Below are 22,250 nucleotides of genomic sequence, written 5' to 3'. Positions count from 1 at the left end.
GGGAAGTTTGCAGGAGCTTCAAATGCAAGTCCGTTTACCTGCAGAACTTCTCTAATGTTAGATTCACTTCTCCTTGTGAGTAAGGTGCCTGGAGTGAGAGGGAATGAAGGCTGACAGGGGTGTCTGTGTGTGTGTGTGTGTGTGTGTGTGTGTGTGAGAGAGAGAGAGAGAGAGAGAGAGAGAGAGAGAGAAGAAAGAAAGGAAAGAAAGAAGAAAGAAAGAAAGAAAGAAAGAAAGAAAGAAAGAAAGAAAGAAAGAAAGAAAGAAAGAAAGAAAGAAAGAAAAGAAATAGGGAGAGAGAGAGTGTGTGTGGTGTGTGTGAGAGAGAGAGAAAGAAAGGAAGGGAGAGAAAGACAAAGAGACAAAGAAAGAGAAAGAAAGAAAAAGAAATAAGAAGGGAGAGAGAGACAGAGAAAACTCTGTGCTATTATTTTTAATTGTTCCGTTATTTATCATGTGTTAATATTTTACACTGTCCCTACACCTAGAGTGATTCTACTGCCTTTCTTTTGCCCAGGGCTACCACATGTTTTTCAGGGTTTACATGCATTCAATGTCTATAGTCCAGAGCATAAATACATGTGTGTTTAACAGAGTTGAAAGGGAGTTTGGAGGTCTTCTAGTCCAAGCCCCTGCTCAGGCAGGAAAACTGAGGATGCCAAACTCTGAGTAGAGGTCCTGGGAAAGGTGTCAGAATAACACTTAGAAGGGACTTTTGGGGGAACCCTATACCATTTCAGAGAAATGGCTGTCTAGTCTTTTAAAAATTTCCAGTGATTGATCACCCAGAACTTCTGGGGACAAGTAGGTCCACTGGTTAATTGTTCTCACTGTCAGAAAGTTTCTCCTTAGTTTTAGGTTGCTTCCCTCTTTGCTCAGTTTCCATCCATTGCTTCTTGTTTGCCTCCTGGTGCTTTGGAAAATACATTCCCCCCACACACACTTTCTTTGTGGCAGCCCCTTAAAGGCCTGTTGCCTATATCATCACACTCTTGAGTAAAGCATGTGAGCCATTTCCTCCTTTCAGTGGTCCATGAAAGTACATCTATAGTTAGCAGATAATAACGTCAAAAAAGGTGAACAACATTTTTACAGAACTATAGATAAGTTGAGGCTGGGTGACAAGGAATGGCTGGGAGGGGAGCGGCCAGGTGAGGCACCCCTTGACGTGAGTGACATTGAGTTGGCCACGCCCACCCAGTCACATGACCACCAAGCCACACCCACCAAATAAGCCACACCCACAGAACTGGTAGTTAAAAATTTTGAATTCCACCACTGGATCAAACTCTCCTGTCATGAAAGTGGGGCATGCTTTCAAAAAACCCAGAAGAAACGGAGTCTACAGATGAATCAGAGTTGGAAGGGACCTTGTAGGTCATCTAGTGATAGTCCATCCCTCTGCCCAAGCAGGAGACCCTACACCATTTCTGACAAATAGCCGTCCAGTCTCTTCTTGAAAGTCTCAAGTGCATCACTCCATTCTGATGCTACTTTACATGGAGAAGTCATCTTTGGAGGGTCAGCCTTCTCCAGTTGGATCTTGTGCTTCATTTCCTCCCCCCCTTCCCCCCCCCCTTTATTCTTTACATAAGGTTAAGATTAGGGAGGGGGGAAAAAACCTCCCAGTTGCTATTTTGGTTATCAAAAATAATTTCTGTTGTCAAATGTCTTTCTTCCTTCCGCTTTCACTTGATTACTCATGGTGTGGTCTCTGCTGCCTTAGTGTGGTTGTGCAGATTTTCACACAGCTGAATGAAAAGCACCAGCAGCTGATCTCTCTCTCTCTCTCTCTCTCTCTCACACACACACACACACACACATACACTTTCTCAGAAGGATCTGTACATGCCTCTGTCACCTCAACGTCTTCGCTTCTCTAACAGCATCCAAGAGCTACCTATTGTTCCTCAGGATGATTCCTCTTGACCTTGTTTCTGAGGTTTAGAAGAGCAACGCAGTGGGACCAATGGTGTTGCAAAATGTATTGATTGTTTGATGACATGAGTAGGCTCAGTGTGGCTTACAAAATCAGAAATGTAATATGGGTGGCTTAAAAAAAGGAGAAAAAGTATGGAAAAAGCACCACACGGACCAAACATTTCTCAAGGGGGCCATTACTGCTCTTGCCCAAGGCCTACCTCGGCAACTTCTAAGATTTGTGGGCTGCAATTCCTTGAATTCCTCAGCCAGCATGGCTGACTGTGGCATTCTGGGAATTGAAGTCCACTGATCTAAAAGTTGCCCCTGACCAAAAGGAAGAGCCAGACATGACTAGGGTGGGAGCTAAACAAATCTCATCTTGGTCCAGAGGACAAGTGCTACAATTGAGGAGGCCCGTTTTTGGAGAAACCTATTGGTAACCACAGCAGCTTGCAAAGGAGAGGTGTTAACATCTGTGCATTGTATCCTGTCCATAACTGCCCATGCTTCTGCCTTCTGGACCAAAAGCAGCTTCCAAGCAGCCTCCAAGGTCAGCTCCATCTTGAATAACATGTCTACCTCCCACCTTATGGACAGGAGGAAAGGAGAAAAAAAGGGATGTGTGCATAAACTCTTAAGTTAGAGAATGAGGGTTTCCATGGGGGCTTCCTCCTCTTGCTGGTTTTGCAATCTGCTGTCACCTTTAGGACTAAAAACTTTTTTCATCTCCCTCACCAAGTAATTGAAAATAAAATGAGGTGTGGTTATAAATTGTTCTGGTTATTCCATAATCTGTGGCAAAGTAGTGGTCACTAGGACTCTGGCCCTTTAAAGGAAGGTTTTCATATGCTGTCCATCTCACCAAGCAGTGTGGTGGCCTAGAGGTGGAGCTCTCACCTCACAATCAGGAAGCTGTGAGTTCAATCCTAAGTAGCGGCAGATGTTTTTCTCGCGCAAAGGGAAAATACCTGCTGTGAGCTCCATGTAGGTGCCAGGAAGGGCACCCAGCCTGTCAACGCTCCTTTCAGTCACCACGACCCCATCCCAATGCAAGGGATTAGAGGGTCATTAAAAGAATATATGCCATCCATGTCACCAATAGGTTTGCCCTCACTGTTGTCAGCAATCCAATGAAACTCCCCATTTCATTTTTCACTCAGAAACAAAGTTCATCCAAGTAAAAAGTTTATTAAAGAAATATTGGCACATCTGGGAAAACCCAAATCTCGGAGTTCCAGGTTTTCCCTTCCCAATTCAAAATCAAAAGCCCATCCACTGCATCCACCAGTCCATCACATGGTCCAATCAACCATTGTCCCAACGGGAGATATTCCTTCAGACCAGGGGTCGCCAACCTTTTGGACCTCAGGGACCAACAAACTCATAATTTTAAATCCCGCAGACCAGAGACCCTGGGAAAATCCAAAAAAAAGTCTGCAGGAATATTCCCTACCCCGTGTTCCTACGGATTGATCATTCTTTATTTGGGATCGCAGGATCCTGTCTCCAGCTCCGTTCTCGGAGAGAGAGAGAGAGAGAGAGAGAGAGAGAGAAAGAGACTTTTGGCTTCATGCAAGGAAAGCAGCAGAAGTAGCAGAAGCCTTTCTTTCTCTTCCCCCAAACTCTGCCAGAAATGAGTCTTTGTGAGACTTGTCACGCCAGCGCAGCCTCTTGGAGCAGGAGGCCTTGCAGGGTCCCAAAGACTCATTTCTAGCGGAGTTTGGGGGAGAGAAAGAAAGACTTTGCTGCTTTCCTTGCGTGCAGCCAAAAGCAGAAGAAGAAAGAAGCGGAAAGAAGCAGCCCGGTGGCCAGGACAGGTGCGTGGGGCACGTTCCCCCCCTCCACCTTTCCCCCCCCCTCCCCTCACTACCTCATGTTGTTTGCAATGCAAGCCTTTTGTTCCCGCAGACCATGTGGGCAGGACAGCCTTGTATTCCCACGCAGCCTGGATTAATTGCTTTGTGGGGGTGCTTTGGGGGTAACATTTCTCTGCGGACCACCAAAATTTTCTTGCAGACCGCCAGTGGTCCCCAGCCCACTGGTTGGCGACCACTGCTTCAGATACTCCTCTCCAGGTGCAGGGGAACTTGTCCTTGACTTTCTAAGAAGGAATGTTGTTGAGTCTAATCTTCCACCTCTCTATGAAATCCCCCCTCCCAAATTCCCAGGCACTAAATGTGGCAGCCTCGAAGCTTCTAAATAAAATGTGGCTTCCGAGGCTGACAACTCTCTGAATTGTCTGAGTAAATATTCTTAACTGCTCCCATCACCAATTGTATGAGCCACTTTACTTACCCTGTGACAAGGATGATTGATTTATATAATTGTTTATTTACAGAGTTTCAAAGTTCACGCTGATGAAGATAGTCCTGAGAGGATTCAGCAGATTATTAAAAGGGCCATCCAAGACGCTGACTGGGTGATGGACAAAGTAAGTGATCTGCATCCTACCATCTTTGCCAAATGTTCAAGGGGGCTGCTCTCCAGCAGTAATCTGGATTCACCTGGCTGTGCAACGGCATTTGAATATCTGTCTCCAAACACTTTAAATCTGGGTCAGGGTGACAGCTGTATTTAGGTAAATAAGAAACACTGCTGTGGATGGTCAGCCATAAGGATCAGGGATTCAAGTATTTTTTATTAATTAATCTATATATATATAAGCAAAATACCACTCACACATCATCACAAAATCTCCAGAACCGTAAAGCCTACAAACATGAAATTTGGCCCGTATGTTCTTCTTGGCTTCTAGGTGCTCACTAAGAAAGGATTTTTCAAAATGACCATTAGAGCATTAGTATTTCCTATATTATTATTAACATGCTCTGATGCTAAGGAGTTCTACTCCCCCTCCCCACCTAAAAAGAAATCTGTTCCAAATGCAAAACACAAGCAGAGGAGAGGAGTTTCAGTTTTACTTTCACAGCAGCAACCAGCTTTAGTACAGAACAGTTGAGCTAAGCCATGCCCAGGCTCCTTGCTGTCTCCTTGCTCACATAGCAAATACTGTTTCAGTTTCCAAACAGCCCTCAACTCTCTCACACACTGACAGGATGCTAGCCAGATGAATACCTATGGATGCTGGTAGGCAAAGGCAGGATTTTCTTTTCCTAATTTTCCTCCCAAAAACTAATCCCGACCACATAGTTTCGTAGCAAAGCATGGGTATCGAGCTAATCAAACTATAAAATACAAAAATATTAAAAAAAATCAAACCAATTGAAAAATAGAGAAAGAGGGGGAAGAAGGCGGAGCCGCCTTGCTGACGGACCGTAGATCGTGACTCTCTGCGGCTTTGGTCCACGGTCTTTCGTTGGAGAGCCCCGATCATTATGATTAGGGGCTGAAGGTGCCTTGGAAGGGCGGCGGAGTAAGGGGAAGCCGCAAGCCAGGTTGAGGGGAGCCGCATCTCCCCTCCTGGGCTTGGTCTTTTTCCCCCCGAAGACGACTGCAGTGGTGGTTTAAAATGGCCACCCTGAAGAGGAGGAGTCAGCTGGATTAAGGTTTGCACAGGAGGGAAGAAAGAGGTGGATAACATCTGAACTAGGACAACTGGGCAATACAACTAAACAAAAGTACCCTGGGATTAAGGTAACACGGAATTTTTAAGAAAAGAAAAGTGAGCGGTGAAATTACAAAGGGACAGGGAAAAAAAAAGAAAATATTTTTGACAGCTAAGCGGGACTTCAAACCAGGAAAGGAAGAAGCTGGAACTAAAGATTTAACTAAATTGGACTAAAATATTTTGGGAATAAACAGGCATAAAATAAAGCTGGACTTAAGATTGTCAAAAGATAATAATAATGAAGTTTACAAATTGGAGAATGGACTGTGCTAAAATATTGAGGTTCAAAAACCCCCAAATAAAAAAATAGGGGAAAAAGGTGAAGACTTTGTATAATGGAGAGTGCCACCTTTCGACAAAAACTTGAGCTCAAACAAAAGGGAAAGCATCCTGTTTCTGAATGAACTTGTGTGGATATAACATTAAAGAAAGTGAAAGCAGAGCCAGAATAAAGAAAAAAGCAAGGAAAGACTGACTGGGATTGATTGATGTTTTTGGTATAGACCCTTGGCTGGAATAACTGAGAGCTTTAGAAAATTGAAAGAAGAAAGAAGGAAAGTAAAAGTGTTTTTTTGTGGACTTAACAATCAAAAATTATAAGAGTGTGTAATGATGATATCTCTTTGGGAATTAAAAATGGAACTTAAAAATATGAGAGAATTATTACAGGAAAGAGGCGAAATGGCGATTGAAGAACAAGAAGAAAAAGCTTCAAAGGAGGAGGAGTCGATTCAAGGAGAAGACATTTTAAATAGACAATTAACACAAAGAACACTACAAAGAAGTGGGGAAAGAAGGAAGGTTAAAAAGTTGAGATTTAAGAAGGCAATCAAAAGGGGGAATACCTGTGAAGTCAGGAAAGGCAGAAAGACCAGCAGAAAAGAGGAAAGGAAGATATTAAGAAAGAGAGGGATATAAACTAGAATGAGAAAAGATATGGGGAAAAGACGGGGAGGAGAAGCAGTATGAAACAGGCGCATGAAATAAAGAAATATGGAAATAGTAAAATGTTGAAAAGAAATGGTTTTTTCAGAGATAATGGTTGATGAATTAAAAAGGAGATTCTGCAAGGTAACAAGGGGTAATAAGAATATTTCTGCAATTAAAAATATTTAGAAAATAGGGTAATATAGATACTGATAACTCTTATTAAAAATCAAGGAGGGAAAATATGCTGCAGAATCCAAATGAAAAGTTGTAAGGATTGTTATGTAACTTCTTAAAAATAATTGTTATGTAACTTCTTAAAAAGAGGCTAGAATTAATGTGTTTCTCTCCTTACCGAAAATTTGGAATGGAAAAGGTAATAATAGAATTAAGTATGCATATATGAATGTATAATTGCTGTCATATTTGTATGCAAAGGTGATGACCTGGAAATATGTTGTCCACCAAAAAGAGATTTTTGTTTTTAATGTGAAAAACTGAATAAAATTTGTTATAAAAAAAAAAGAAAAATAGAGAAAGAAAAGGGAGAGGGAAAAAAGTGTGAGATAAAAGGAAGAAAAATAGAAAAAGCATTGACTTCTAACTCTTTATGGCACAATAGAATAAGATAATAACATACTTCAACTTTTTTATTTTTATATAGTGATATAACCTAGCCATTTTTTTAAACAACTAACCTACCTAAACAGCTAAACCCAAAATCAAAGGTTCATTTTTTTTCCATCTCAAGCACAAAGTCCAGAAGTGGTTTCCAAAAAGAAACGAAATTAATTGTACTGTTTTCTTTAACCAAAGCAGTCAGTTTAACAGTCTCTGCTAACTCCATAAACTTTTGCAGCCATTCTCCCATTGTGGAAATCAAAGTATCCATCCATTTCTTTGTGCGTGAAGTAATCTTGCTGCTGTCAGCATAATATAATAAACCTTTGGAGCATACAAACTACAGGTTAATGGGATAACAGAAATAACTATAACAGAACCAAACCAAGGCCGAGCAACGCATATTTCATTCAAGGCTCTTACAGTCTGTACAGCAGCGTTTCTCAAGCTCAGCAACCTTGAGATATGTGGACTTCAACTCCCAGAATTCCTCAGCCAGCAAAGCTTGAAGTCCATCTTAAAGTTGTTGAGGTAGAAAAACATGGCTAGGTAGACTCATCTCATTATCTGACCCAAGGGGAAGAACAACCAGGTTTTTAGAGCCTTATGGAAGGACAGAAAGGCCTCGGCTATCGGGGGAATGATATTTCATAGGGCAGGTGCTGCAGCAGAGAAATAAATATCGTAGGCCAGAGTCTGTCAGAGCAATATTTCTCAACCTCGGCAGCTTTAAGATGTGTGGACTTAGCTGGCTGGGGAATTCTGGGAGTTGAAGTCCACACATCTTAAAGCTGCCACAGTTGAAAACTGCTGTGCCAGACCATTCATGTACAGGTGAAACTCGAAAAATCAGAATATCATGCAAAAGTTCAATTATTTCAGTAATGCAACTTAAAAGGTGAAACTAATATATGAGATAGACTCATTACATGCAAAGCAAGATAATTCAAGCTGTGATTTGTCATCATTGTGATGATTATGGCTTACAGCTCATGAAAACCCCAAATCCACAATCTCAGGAAATTAGAATATTACATGCAATCAATAAAACAAGGATTGTACAGAGAACAATATCGGACTTCTGAAAAGTATAAGCATGTATATGTACTCAGTACTTGGTTTGGGCCCCTTTTGCAGCAATTACTGCCTCAGTGCGGTGTGGCATGGAAGCTATCAGCCTGTGGCACTGCTGAGGTGTTATGGAAGACCAGGATGCTTCAATAGCGGCCTTCAGCTCTTCTGTATTGTTCAGTCTCATGTCTCTCATCTTTCTCTTGGCAATGCCCCATAGATTCTCTATAGGGTTCAGGTCAGGCAAGTTTGCTGGTCAATCAAGCACAGTAATCCCACGGTCATTAAACCAGGGTTTGGTGCTTTTGGCACCAATTTTTTGAGTTTCACCTGTAGCTGATGCTTCACCCTGTGCTTAAAAATCTCAAACATAGCAGCAATAAAACATGTCCCAATACAAGACAATATCTGTAGCTCAGCGTAAAGAGTGGAGTCCTCGGTGCTCTTTGTGCTTCTTCGTTTGCTTGCAAACAATTCATTACCCAACTAGGAAATGATGATGTTATCCAGTTGGGTAATGAAATGTCTGCAAGAAAACAGCCAAGTTGAGAAAGCATCGAGGACCTCTACAATAAAGCATGGGCTTGTTATCCAACCTGCTGTGCTTCCCAGGTGTGGGAACTCAGTTCCAGCTGAGTTGGCTTTCTTTTGAGCAGTTGTCATTGGGACAAAATGGCACATGAATGACAGAAAAATGACTGATGGGTGCCAGAGTTCTCACGCAGACAATGAAAACTAACGTAATAGTAAATAGGTTGGTTGCCAAAACAGGACAGATGAAAACAAGCTGAGGACACTAAGCATTGTTATTTTGGCCTTTGATTTGGGAGAAGACAGGATTTCTTCAAAGAGTTGCTAAACAGATCCTTCAAATATGAATATACAGCTAGTCCTCAACTTACTTAGTCCTCAACTAAGTCTTTCGTTTAGCGACAATTTGAAGTCACAACAGCACTGAGAAAAGCGACTACGACCATTTTTCAAACAACTGTGACAGCATCTCTGTGGTCACATGATCAAAATTCGGACACTTGGCAACTGGCATGTATTTATGATCTGGGGTCATGTGATCATCTTTTGATGGAGCAAAGTCAATGGGGAAGCCACATTTACTTAACCACCATGTTACTAACCTAACGGTTGTGACTCACTGTACAACTGATGCAAGAAGAGTCATAAAATGGGACAAAGTTCACTGAACAACTGTCTTGCTTAGCAGCAGAAATTTTGGCCTCAGTTGTGCATAAGTCTGCCTGTATACTCCACCCCATCTTTCCCACTTCAAATTCAAATTGTTGCATTATACTGTTGAGCCGTTTATGAATATAACAAGCTTTATAACTAAACTGTGGGATTAGTCTGGTTGGCTTTGTTTCAGTAACATGCTGGTACAATATGCCAGTTTGGCATTAACGTTGTTTTCATTTTTGTGTGTGTGCCTAGCTCAGAGGTCTACAAACTTGGCAACTTTAAGGCTTGTGGACTTCAACTCCCAAATTCCTGGGAGTTGAAGTCCACAAGTCTTAAAGTTGCCAAGTTTGGGGACCCCTGGCCTAGCTTGTTTTATGAATGTAACCAAACCATCCAGGTTTCATGACTAACTCCAGTACTTGGTCTGAAGACCACATGCTAGTTTGACAGGTCTCATAGAAACTTTGTACTTGAATGATTTTTATATAAACTTAATAAAATATTACACAGATAGATAGATGATAGATAAGGTAGCAAGTTAGCTAGGTAATAGGTGTATAGGAGAGGGGGGAGAGAGAAGCTGTTGGGATTGGTCTATTAATACTTAACTGATTATAAGATGGTAAAGATTAACTATGAGTATTGTTAATACACAATACTAATTTCCTTTATTAATATCCATCTTTGGGCTTTTCTTCCCTCTCTTCCTTCCACCCTTTCCCCTTTTAGTATAAGAAACCAAAGTAAAGGAGAAACAGTTGATGGAGACATGAAGATCGTTTCTTAAAGCAATTAGAGTGAAGAAACCAGTTTGTGACAGTAGTTGGTTCACTGGAAGAGGAGAGAACGTAGTTGGTTCACTGGAAGAGCAAGCTACTGGCATTTAAGAACTTCTTTGCTATTGAAGGTCAACTTTTAATAAATAAGGGGTAAGCTGTCTAGAGCAAGTGATCTTTAGTAACTGAATTTTCTGGGTTGAAATAACATGGCCTTTACAGGGCTGGGAGCAGGAGTCATCATGATGTTGCATTTCCAGAAGACACATTCAATTTTTCCACAGGCTTTAGATCCATGGTCTGGTTTTAGTCATAGTTTACATTGGTAGCATGTTGGTAGCATGCAGGAAAATGGATTAATTTTGAACCAAGGGCTGCTCTTTCCCTGGAAGCTGTATTAAAATCAAATTTTGATTTGCCTCAACTGCTGATTTCGTTGCCTTGATACTCTGTGCCATACATTCATCCTTTCCATTCATTTCTCTAGAATATCCACTTTAAAAAAAAATAGCATTCTTCTTATTTTTTGGATAAATGGTATCTTGATACTGAGAAGTGAAGTTCTGGGTGTTCCAACATTGGAAGCTTTTAAGAACAGATTGGACAATGATTTGTCTGAGATGCTATGGAGTTTCCTGCCTGAGCAGGGTGTTGGACTAGAAGACCTCAAAGGTCCCTTCCAACTCTGTTATTCTGTTATCAAGGGGATGCCTAAGCCACCTTGGCTTCCTGAGGAAAAAGGTGGGTGTATATCTAAAAAAATAAAAGAAATCGCTGGAGGACCGAGTGTATTTTGCAAAAGTACCAGGAAACATTGTGCAACTGAGCTGCAGAGCGAAAACAATAAAGCAACAGCCTGAGAAAAGGTGGCCTCAGAGTTGCACCATGTTGAATTGAGGACCGGAGAGGTGGAGGCGCTCCTTTTCCTCGGCTGTGCAGAGGGTGCTTCGTTTCCAGCAGATGTTGCCATCTAATTATATTTTGCAAGTCAACGACACACAAAATTACAGGAAGCCAGAGAGGTTGAGCATATCTTGGATTTTCTGGAAGGGGAATAAAGAGAATGTTGTTGATGAGTGAAGTCCAAGGGAGATAAGGTTCCAAATTGGCCCATCTAGCGTGGCATTCTTTGTACGAGAAGCGGCTACGTTCTTTTTTTTTTTAGGCGTCTGCTAAGAGAACGGGGGCCCAGAGCTTCTCCTCGCTTTGTTTTCTGTCCACATTCCTTTAGAACTCAAAGCCTGAAGTCCTTTTTCCCCCCCAGGATGTCTGTTTCTCAAACAACACTCAGGCGTCTCTGGGGTAGGACAAAGATCAAGTGCAGGTAGTCCTCGACTTATGACCACAATTTTTTTGGAATACGTTTTTTATTTCTATAAATACATTATTGTGTGAACAGTGTGGTTCCAGGTCATTTGACATTTTAAAACAAACATGACCATACTTTCATATTCATACTATTAACTTTCTTATCTAATTTAGTAGTACTGTGTATTATCTATTTTTATCATTCAATATTCTCATATCCTACTTTATATCAAACTCTATATTCTTAATATTTCTTTTGTTATGCATATTCTCTTAATAGTCATATTTGCAGAATTTAACAAGTTATATAATTCAATCATTCAAAAATTCACATTGATTTATATTGTTCAGTATTCATCGCCCTTTTTAATATTAATTATGCCTCTATTATATTTTTAAAGCAAAGTCCCTTTCTAATCTCATTGCAATACACAGATCGTAATTTCCATCTTATTTTCATTTAACAAATTATACATTCTAATAATATAATCATTTCTATTACCATATACTATATTGTTTTTCTTTCTATCATATTCCACATCTTTCCCCACAATATCATGTTAATTTGACTTACGACCGTAAACAAACCTCAATTTTTTGTTGTTAAGTGAGACATTTGTTAAGTGAGTTTTGCCCCATTTTAAAACCTTTCTTGCCTCAGCTGTTAGGTGAATCACCGCAGTGGTTCAGTTAGTAACCCAGTTGTTAAGTGAATCCGGCTTCCCCTTTGACTTTGCTAGTCAGAAGATCGCAAAAGGGATCACATGACACAGGAACCATCATAAGTATGAACCAGATGCCAAGCATCTGAATTTGGTTCACATGCTCATGAGGATACTGCAAAGGTTGTAACTGTGAAAAACGGTCAGCGGTCACTTTTTTTCAGTGCTGTTGTAACTTTGGACCAGTAGTGGGATTCAAATTCTTTTACTACTGGTTCTATGGGTGTGGCTTGATGGGCATGGCAGGGGGAGGATGGTGCAAAATCCCCATTCCCTCCCCACCCCACTAACCTGCTTTCCAGCTCCGTTCTCCTGTGCAGGGCAACCAAAGAAGACCCAGCCGATCAGCTGGGACTCAGGAGGCAGAGGAGAGATGGAGGCGGGGCCAGTCAAAAGTGGTATTTGCCGGTTCTCCGAACTACTCAAAATTTCCGCTACCGTTTCACCAGAACTGGTCAGAACCTGCTGAATACCACCCCTGCTTTGAACGGTCACTAAATGAACTTGTAAATCGAGGACGACCTATATAGTTCCTCCTGCTGTAGATCAGCTGGCCATAACAGTGTCACAATACATGATGTTCTTTTGCACATCTTCTGAGGGTTAGCATAGGTTGTTGTAGATTATCTTCCCAGCTCAGGTCATTATTGTGGGTCTCATGTTGAGCAATAATTCTAAATGTTAACTGTTGTAAGTCGAGGACTACCTGACATCAGTAGTTTCTCAAACTGAAAAACCATAAACCATGGTTTACTAATAACAGTAAATAGTAATGAAACTGTTTCCTATTCTGTGCTTAAGCCATAACCCATCAAAGCAGAGAGGGGAGGAGAGAGAAAAATCTGTGTAATTGCTAGAAGTTAAAAACAACTTCATGGCACATGATCCATCAATGCTTAGTGCGAGGCGAGACCCATCCATGACTGTTGTAAGTCGAGGACTGCCTACGGAGGAAGGAAGAGTGATCCCCAAATTTCTAAAGAGCTTTTGTGGCCGAGTGGGAATTTGACCACCAAACCTAACAGTCCAAGTCCAGTTCATCCTGCATTACACTAACTCTTAGGAAAAGATAGGGGTGGTTTGAAGATGATGTCAGGTTTTCCTATCCTCCAGAAATTGGGGATGAGGAAGGGAGACCCCACATCCCAGGGGCAAGGATGTGTAGATAAGCCCTGCGTGTCTAATCATATCTGACTCATGCACTTCCCTCCTGACCTTATGCTGCTAACGTCTGGCTATAAATATAAGTTATAAGGTTATCAGCATAATGATGTAATTGTGGTGAGCAGACATGTGGTGGGGATGTTTGTAGTGTTTACCCTGGTAACTCAAAAATTAGGCTTGTGTTGTTTTTTTAATACCAGGCGACCAGATTAAAGTATTGGCAGTGTCTTTCTCACCATAAGTGGGTGAGACACCTTTACAGTAACGTCTTTTCCAACTGGAGATGCCAAGATTGAATGAATTTAGGGAGTAAGGATAACAACAATAGCAAAAACAATAACCCGCCCTGTTTTTCCTTATTTGCTTTTAACAGGTGGCCTTGTTCTGGGCTTAGTAGCTGAGCAGGAATAGGCCTGTTTACTAGTTGGATGGAAGACTACAAAGAAATCCCAGAGCTATAATGGAAAGGGAAAAGATTGAAATGGTTAATTATGTCCATCTTGTGATTAATGATGGCTGCCAAGTCCTATGTCAGGGGTGTCAAACCTAATGTCATTGAAGGCTGCATCAGGGTTGTGTTTGACCTTGGGGGACCAGGGTGAGCATGGTCAGCTCAAAGTCGTGTCGGGGGCACCTGTGGTGGTCCAAGTGCTCTGCCAGCAAAAACAGGCTCCTGAGCTCCATTTCCGGCTGCGACAGCCTCCTCCAACCCTTTGCCAGCAAAAACAGAGCTCGGGAGGGCTGTGCGCAGCCCTCATGAGCTCTGTTTCTGACTGCAATGGCCTCCTGCAACCCTCTGCTAGCGAAAACAGAGCCCAAGAGGGCTGCAGAAGGCCCTCCCAAGCTCCATTTTCACAGGCAGAGGCACCGCGGGCCAGTCCTTTGCTGTTTCCACCCCAGGGGGCGGATCTGGCCTGTGGGCCCTGAGTTTGACACCCCTGCTAATAGGTAGTTCTTGACTTACAATCACAATTGGAAATAGAACATCATTGTTAAAAACATTGTGGTTGTTAAGTGAGTCATGCCTGATGTTACACCCTTTTTTGCCATGGTTGTTAAGTGAATCACATGAGTCATTAAGCATACTTGGCTTCCCCTATTGACTTTTCTTGTCAAAAAAAAAAACCCCTGGAGAGAGCATAAATGGCGATCACATGACTCTGGGATGCTGCAACATGATGGCTGCCAAGTCCTTAATTTTGATCACGTAACCATGGGAATACTGCAACAGTCGTAAGTGTGAGGACTGGTCATAAGTTACTTTTTTTTTTCAGCACTGTCGTAAGTTCAAAAGGTAGTCTAATGGATGGACCTGTATGCCATCCACTGTATGATGGCTTTCACTCTTTTTATTGAGAAATGGAGATTTTTTTATAGAGAATAATTTAATATAGAAAATAACAATTGCATAAGGGAGGCAATGTAGATAAGCTCTAGAATTCAAACTATGATTAAATAATAGTTTACCATTTATAAGATTGCAAAACCACAAAAAGGTCCTATGAAAGGAGTGGAATAAGGCAAGAACCATGTGTGAATTGAAGAAATATATAGTGTTCACAACCTTTTAATGATTCTTTATGAATTCGATTCCTTCATGGTTAAAAGGCTGTTTCAAACTAATTGTCTCTGATAAGAACGAGCCTTGCCAAGGTTGTGCAAGGCTGCCCAGAGTACTAGATAAAGTTACTAAGAAATATTTCAAACACAAAGAATCCCTAAACACCAGCCAAGATACTCTGAACGTCCACAAGGCTTGAGTGCAAAAACTTATTTGCTTCCTGCAAAGAACTCCGGTTTCTCAGTTGGCTTTTATCTCTTAAGGGAGGGGACATTACCTTGCAGCCTTACTCCCGAGTTGCCCGTGTTGCTGCAGCTGATCTTTCCTTTCAGCACAGGCTCCTCGGGGACCTCTTCATCACTGCTGCCAGCCTGCACAATCTCCAAAGGCAGCATTCCACTCCCTGATGGTCCTGGCCCCATCCCTTCATCACATGCAGACCCCTCATCTGAGTCCTCGCTCTCCAAGACCTCAGCCGTCCGCACCAGCTGCCAGCAAACCACAACAATACAGAAGGGGAGGCACTCCACAAAAGGGGGGACATAATAGCTATCTTCCAGTATTTGAGTGGCTGCCACAAGGAAGTGGCAGGTCAACCTATTCTCCAAATCACCTGAAGACAAGACGAGAAATAATATGGAAACTAATCAAGGAGAGAAGCAACTTAGAACTAAGGAGAAATTTCCTGACAGAACCATTAATTGGTGGGATCAAAAGTTGTGGGTGCTCCGTTGCTGGAGGTTTTCAAAAAGAGTTTAGAAAACCTTTTTTAAAAAATATTATAGGATCTCCTGCTTGAGCATAGAATAAGATAACCCTGGTCAGTACTTCTTTACTCTCCATCGGGCAGGAGATATAGAAGCATAGCCAGCCAAATGAATAGGCTGAAAAATAGCTTTTATCCGTGGGCTGTCAGACTTCTGAATTCAACATAACACCACAATTAGGCTTAATATGATAGACTTGCCGGGCCAGCACAATGTGCAATATGTTCATACCAGTGTAATATGTCACATACATATAGGTATATGGGAATGTGTGTTAGTTATTACTTATTTGGGTTTAGGGATTCGATTTCATTTATTGAGTTATTGAGGTGTATTTTGTGTTTTGGGGGCTGCACCAAGGGAGGCTCATTTCAATTTCATTGTACACATATTGTGCATTGACAATAAAGTTTTGATTTGATAAGATGGATAGGCTGGGTTAGGATAGAATAACCTTTGTTGTCATTTTTTTTACTGTGAGCACCCATTCAAAATGAAAATCTGTTGCCTGCTTTCAAAAGAAAGTATATATCAATCCATACACATCCATAACACACATCAGACAAGAAGGCCTCCAAGGATCCTTCCAATTCTATTATTCTGAAGGAATTGGGAGCTTTTCTTCTCTACAACAAAGCATGGGTTTTGTAGTTCAGGGAGTCTGTAGGCCCTATCCAGTTCTATCATTCCTATTCTTCTGGCCCTCGGAGCCTCCAGAGAGGGTGCTTCTGAAATTAGGGATTAAAGAACCATGTCTGTGGGTGAGGGTTGTTGTGAGGAAATGAATATCAAGAGAAAACTGAGGGTAACCTTGAGGTATTAATAAGACTGAAGCACATAATAAAGAAAACAAACCCATGTTGGCTTACAGCACGAAGAAGAAGAATGAACAAATCAGCAGCAGATGGCAGAGAGAGATAGTTTTGTTCTAGCTGTTCCTAACTCCTGAGGGCTTTTGATGGTGCAGGTGCATCATCTTTTCACAGCATCTCATTAAAAACCTGTGCGATACTTAGATGAGGTGAACATTTAACCCAATAAGAGGAAAGCTGAAAGGCCGGCTGATAAAACCAAGCAGGCTGTGGGAAGCCCTTGGGATTATGGTGTTTGTTAGAAATGTGAGATTCAAGCCTCCCACCTCCAGCCCGGGTGTAATTTCCTTTCGAAGGTCTGTGACCGAATGCCTTTTGTCTCCAATGAGCTTGCTGTGAAACCTCTTTGCAATGGTGCCGTTTTGCATTGCTTAAGCACTTCAGCAAAAAGTAGATTGGCAGGTTGCTGGGTGAGGAGAGGGGTGGGCTAATAAAGAGGCATCCAAACAATTCAACATTGTGGCTGAGACAACACAATCAAAACCCTGCTCCATTTTCATTACCATTGGGCAGGCCACAGTTGGGCTCTCACATCTGCACTCAGGAAACAAGCAAAACCATGTCCTGCTAATCCTTGGATTGGATGATTAATAATGATGATGAGTCAGAGATTGCCAATTCTTAGCAGCCATGTAGATAGCAATGGCAGTAGCACTTGCACACAATTGAGCCCAACTTTTCTGCTGTCAAGTGAGACATTGGTTAAGTGAGTTTTGCCTCATCTTACGACCTTCCGTGCCACAACTGTTAAGTGAATCGCTGCCATTGATAAAGATAGTAACCCGGTTGATAAGTGAATCTGGCTTCCCCATTGCTTGTTGAATAGCTTGCAAAAGGGGATCACATGGGACACAGCAAAGGTCATAAGTATGAACCAGTTGCCAAGCATCTGAATTTTGATCACGTGACCATGGGGATGCTGGAAAGGTCGTAACTGTGAAAAACGGTCATAAGTCACTTTTTTCAGTGCCGTTGTAATTTCAAATGGTAATTAAATAAACTGTTGTATGTTGAGGACTACCTGTATTAAAACTTTCTCCAGAGAGCTGGATCTTTGCACAATGTGTCCGAAATAGGATAATTTGAGCTTCATCTTTCGTATCTTGAGGGAGAGCTCTAGACTGATTGATTCAAAAATCCGTCAGTGGTGGTATGTTACCGGTTTGCACCAGTTCAACTGAACCGGTAGTAAACAAAGCCTCCTACGATCAGCTGAGAGGAAAAAAATCAGCTGAGAAGAGAAAGAAAAGTGCAGGATGGCCCTTCCCACCTGCACTCTGCACTTTTCTCTTCTTTATCCTTTTAGCTGATTGGCGCTGGAGGCCTCATGTGGTGTGGGAAAAGCTGTCCACACACTTTAGGTGCGCACGTTAGTGATCACCGAACCAGTAGTGGAACAGGTAGGATCCCACTGCTGAGATCCATGGGTTTGTTTTCTTGTTGTCCATTGTGTATTTTCAGGATTTTTGATGAAGAAAGATTATTGTTATGTGTGAATTAAATATAAATATGGTTTATAGTTATGAACATGCCAGTATAACCAACAGAATCACAAATAAGATAAAGATAAATCTAGTTAAATCTAGTTAAAACTGTGCTGTATTATTATTATTATTATTGTTGTTATTATAAGGAGCCTCTGTGGCGCAGTGGTTAGAGTGCAGTACTGCAAGCTACCTCTGCAGCCAGCTGCCTACAATTTGGCAGTTCAAATCCCACCAGGCTCAAGGTTGGCTCAGCCTTCCATCCTTCCGAGGTGGGTAAAATGAGGAGCCAGATTGTTGGGGGTAATACCCTGACTCTGTAAACTGTTGAGAGAGGGCTGTAAAGTACTATAAAGTGGTATATAAGTCTAAGTGCTATTACTATTAGTATACATATTAATATTATTTTTTTGTTTTTCTGTAAATGATACGCTGACAATACACTGTATTCAAAACATTTATAACATACACGCACGCACGCACACATGCATGCACACACATACTAGGAGTCTTTTCCAACACCAAAATTCAAAAGAAATCTCAGATCCGTTAGCTGGGCCTGGAAATTGAAAAAAAAATCCAGTGAGAAAATAACATTCGCATGTCCCTTGCAGGGAGAAGTTTTTGAAAGCACCAGGAGTCAACAGTGACAGTGACTTTACCATACATGAAACAATACAAACCCATTATTATCAAGCCTCTACCTGCCAGGAAGTATGTAGCAGAACCTCTGGCTCAGAACAGGTGGTCCTTGACTTACGACCACGACTGAGCTCCAAGTTCCTGCTCTTAAGTGAAACATTGTGAATTTTGTCCCATTTTACGATCTTTTTCTTGCCACAGTTGTTAAGTGAATCACTGCAGTTGTTAAATTAAGTAACACAGTTATTCAGTGAATCTGGCTTTGCTTCCCCCATTGACTTTGTTTGTCTGAGGTCGCGAAAGGGAATCACATGAGAATGCAACCGTTATAAAGCTTCCGAATTTTGATCATGTGACCATGGGGATGCTGCAACGGTTGTAACTGTGAGAAATGGTCAGAAGTCACTTTTTTCAGTGCCGTCCTAACTTTGAATGATCACTAAATGAACTGTTGTTTATCAGGGATCAGTAGTCTAGTCTAGTGAAGAAAAGGACCAGGGGAGACATGAGAGCAGTCTTCCAATATTTGAGGGGCTGCCACAGAGAGGAAGGGGTCAAGCTATTTTCCAAGGCACCTGAAGGCCAAACAAGGAATAATGGATGGAAACTGATCAAGGAGAGATTCAACCTGAAAATAAATTTTCTGACATTGAGAACAATCAACCCATGGAACAGAAGTTGCCTTTGGAAGTTGTGGGAGCTTCATCTTCTTGAGACTTTCAAGAAGAGATTGGACTGCCATCTGTCAGAAATGGTGTAGGGTCTCCTGCTTGGGTGGAGGGTTGGACTATATGGACCTATATGGTCCCTCCCAACTCTGTTAATCTATAATCTAATGATTATCTGTAAATCTTCTCTGACCGCATCTGTCAGCTTCACTTCAATTTCAACTGCCTAGGAAGGAACTTCTCCTTAAGTTACACCATTTTTTCTTTCTTTTAAAAAAACAAACATTCTGGAATCAGGAAGCAGCTGGTTAGGCATGTCGAGTTACACAGTTGCAAGTGTCATTATTATGTTACAATTCTCTATGTGCATGTATGCATGTCTGTAAATACAGGCGTGATGGAAATTCTTTGCTATGGTTAAGTGGCACTTATTCCCAAGATAGACCGCTCTTAGTAATATATATATGCAGGACACAGTGGTATAAAATTAAGTGTAAAACCATCTGGCTGTGACCTTGTACATTTTGTGCGCTGTGTTGGCTGTATTTCCGAGTTACAGCCTCTCCCTGTTTGGAAAGTGGAGATGAACCTTCAGTGGGTTTTCCAAGCTGACTCAGAAGAGCAATCAACATCTTTGCCAAAGAAACCGTCTTAACCATGAATTTTTGAATCCATCCTGATGCCACCAAAGCTGTTACGAGAAGGTGTGTTCCACTCTGTGGCTGCTCTTTCATGCTGATGTGGAAGCGATCAGGGTAAATGAATGAATTCCTGGGAAAACCCCATTTTTAATCCTGAAAAGAAGCCTAGCCTTAGAAAATTTGAGACAAATCATCTGGAATTAACAAACTGATGCAATGTTTTTGGTTTTTTTGACAAATAATGTCATACTAGCTCGATACCTGTGTTTTCCTACGAAACTATGGTCAGGTTTAGTTTTGGGGGAAGGAAAAATGGGGGGGGGGGAATCTGCCTCTGCCTACCAGCATCTATCAGTATTCATCCGGCTAGTGTCCTGTCAGTGTGTGAGAGAGTTGAGGGCTGTTTGGAAACTGAAACAGTATTTGCTGTGTGAGCAAGAAGGAGACAGCAAGGAGCCTGGGCATGGCTTAGTGCAACTGTTCTGTACTGAAGCTGGTTGCTACTCTGAAACTAAAACTGAAACTGAAACTCCTCTCCTCTGCTTGTGTTTTGCATTTGGAACAGGTTTCTTTTCAGGTGGGGAGGGGGAGTAGAACTTCTTAGCATCAGAGCAAGTTAATAATAATAATAATACACAAAATATTAATGCTATGATGGTCATTTTGAAAAATCCTTTCTTAGTCAGCACCTAGAAGCCAAGAGGAACATACGTGCCAAATTTCAAGTTTGTAGGCTTTGCCGAGATTTTGTGATGATGTGTGAGTGGAATTTCGCTTTTATATAGATTAGATAGAATGACAAATCTGTGCAATTGGTCTTTTGTTTACATTCATTTACAAAGAAGTATTATGATAGTGTGAGCCATAATTTACCTAGAGCAATAAAGATTAACCAATAGATTTTTTTTCTTAGTGACCAGGCAATAAACATGTGACAAAATAAATAGATAATGAAGATATTCAGAGATTCCCCACCCCCACCCCCCAATGTGACTTTCTCATACACCTTCCCAGAAACACTGGGACACAAGACTGAAATACATGATGGCATATTGTTAAAAAAAAAAAGCAAGGAACAGCCAAGATTGCATCCAAGTTTCTACTCCTAAGGATGAAAATATATACCTGAAGCAAAACTGGATGGTCTCCTTTTCATGTAACTCCTTCCACCTCTGTTTACTTAGGACCATCAAAATAATTGATTGCAATAAAATTCCAGTCCATGGCAGGCTGGTGCACCCGGGTGGAGGAGCAGCTGCTCTGGGATGACCAAAGGTCCAGTCTTGTGACTACTGCAACTCTGGAACATGGAACCGACTTTCCCACCAACATCAGCAAGCTACCCCAGGGCGGATTTCTCTCCCCCTCAATTGGTCTTACCTTTCAGTTCCAGCTCGCATAGCTCTACTCAAGGTAAGGTTTGCACTTGGCCAAAGGGTGGGGGCCAGTGGGTGGGCGGGCCATGTGGGCGGCGCAGCCTTGTGTTCCCGTGCAGCCTGGATTAATTGCTTTGGGGGGGACATTTCTCTGCAGACCACCAACATTTTCTCATGTACCACCAGTGATCCCCAGCCCACCAGTTGGCAACCACTGTTTTAGAGGGTCCTCAAAGCACTTGGAGGTTTATCTGTGTCTTCAGGGTCACCTGAGTAGTGCCCCTGGATCCTGTGGTATGCCATTTTTCCACTGGAAATCCATTCCTACTTCCACATCATTCAAAGGGTGTTCAGTATTCAGTCAATATTCTTGATTGTTCTTGATGTTCCAGTTGGCCAAGTATAGGATGGTTAAGAGCCATCCACGCTACAGCTACTTAAATCCTACAATATTTGGGTGCTTAGATGCATCTAGGAGCAACTTGATCCCAAGAGATCTTGTATTAGACACTGTAAGGAACTTCCATTTTCCTGGTGTGATCCCAGGATCAACATCTCTATATCAATTCTTTTTATCTCGTTCTGTATATTTCTGTGTAATTATCTGCCCATTATTCCATCTCCTTGTATTATCTCCCCTACAAACATATAGGATTTTCATCTTCATTCCCAGGATATCTGTAAGCTGAATGCCTTCAGACTGAATTAATCATAAACAATCAACTTAGCTGGGTTATAAGAAAACCAAAGAAAGATCAGAGATGTCTGAACACAGGTAATTCTCAACTTATGATCATTGATTTAACGACTGTTCAAAGTTATGATGATACCGGTATAGTAAAAAAATGATTTACGACATTCCTGTGAACTTATGACTGTCATTGCATCCCCATGGTCACATGATTTGAATTTGGACAGCTGTCAACCAGCATGTATTTAAGACGATTGTAGCATCCCATTGTCATGTG

General features: G+C 41.6%; 1 protein-coding gene across 6 annotated transcripts in view; it reads left to right on the top strand.

The window, feature by feature from the left end:
* The window catches only part of LYRM9 (LYR motif containing 9), a 47,876-nt gene that overhangs the window by 4,081 nt on the left and 21,545 nt on the right, over positions 1-22,250 (top strand). For 3 of the 6 annotated variants that reach the window (XM_087925935.1, XM_087925917.1, XM_087925912.1), the window contains exon 3: positions 4,262-4,354. In XM_087925935.1, coding sequence (XP_087782061.1) covers positions 4,262-4,354 — 93 coding nt within the window. Of the gene's footprint in view, positions 1-4,261; positions 4,355-5,994; positions 6,031-10,030; positions 10,259-21,090; positions 21,320-21,934; positions 22,058-22,250 lie in introns of those variants that run through there. The other 3 variants (XR_015742019.1, XM_026710238.2, XM_087925926.1) reach the window with 3 other exon arrangements.

This window comes from Pseudonaja textilis, chromosome 1, assembly GCF_049901715.1.
Source record: "Pseudonaja textilis isolate UNSWEBS1 chromosome 1, rPseTex1.2, whole genome shotgun sequence".
Taxonomy (NCBI): Eukaryota; Metazoa; Chordata; class Lepidosauria; order Squamata; family Elapidae; genus Pseudonaja; species Pseudonaja textilis.
The sequence above is the reverse complement of the archived record's forward strand: the minus strand, read 5'-3'. Positions and strand labels throughout refer to the sequence as shown.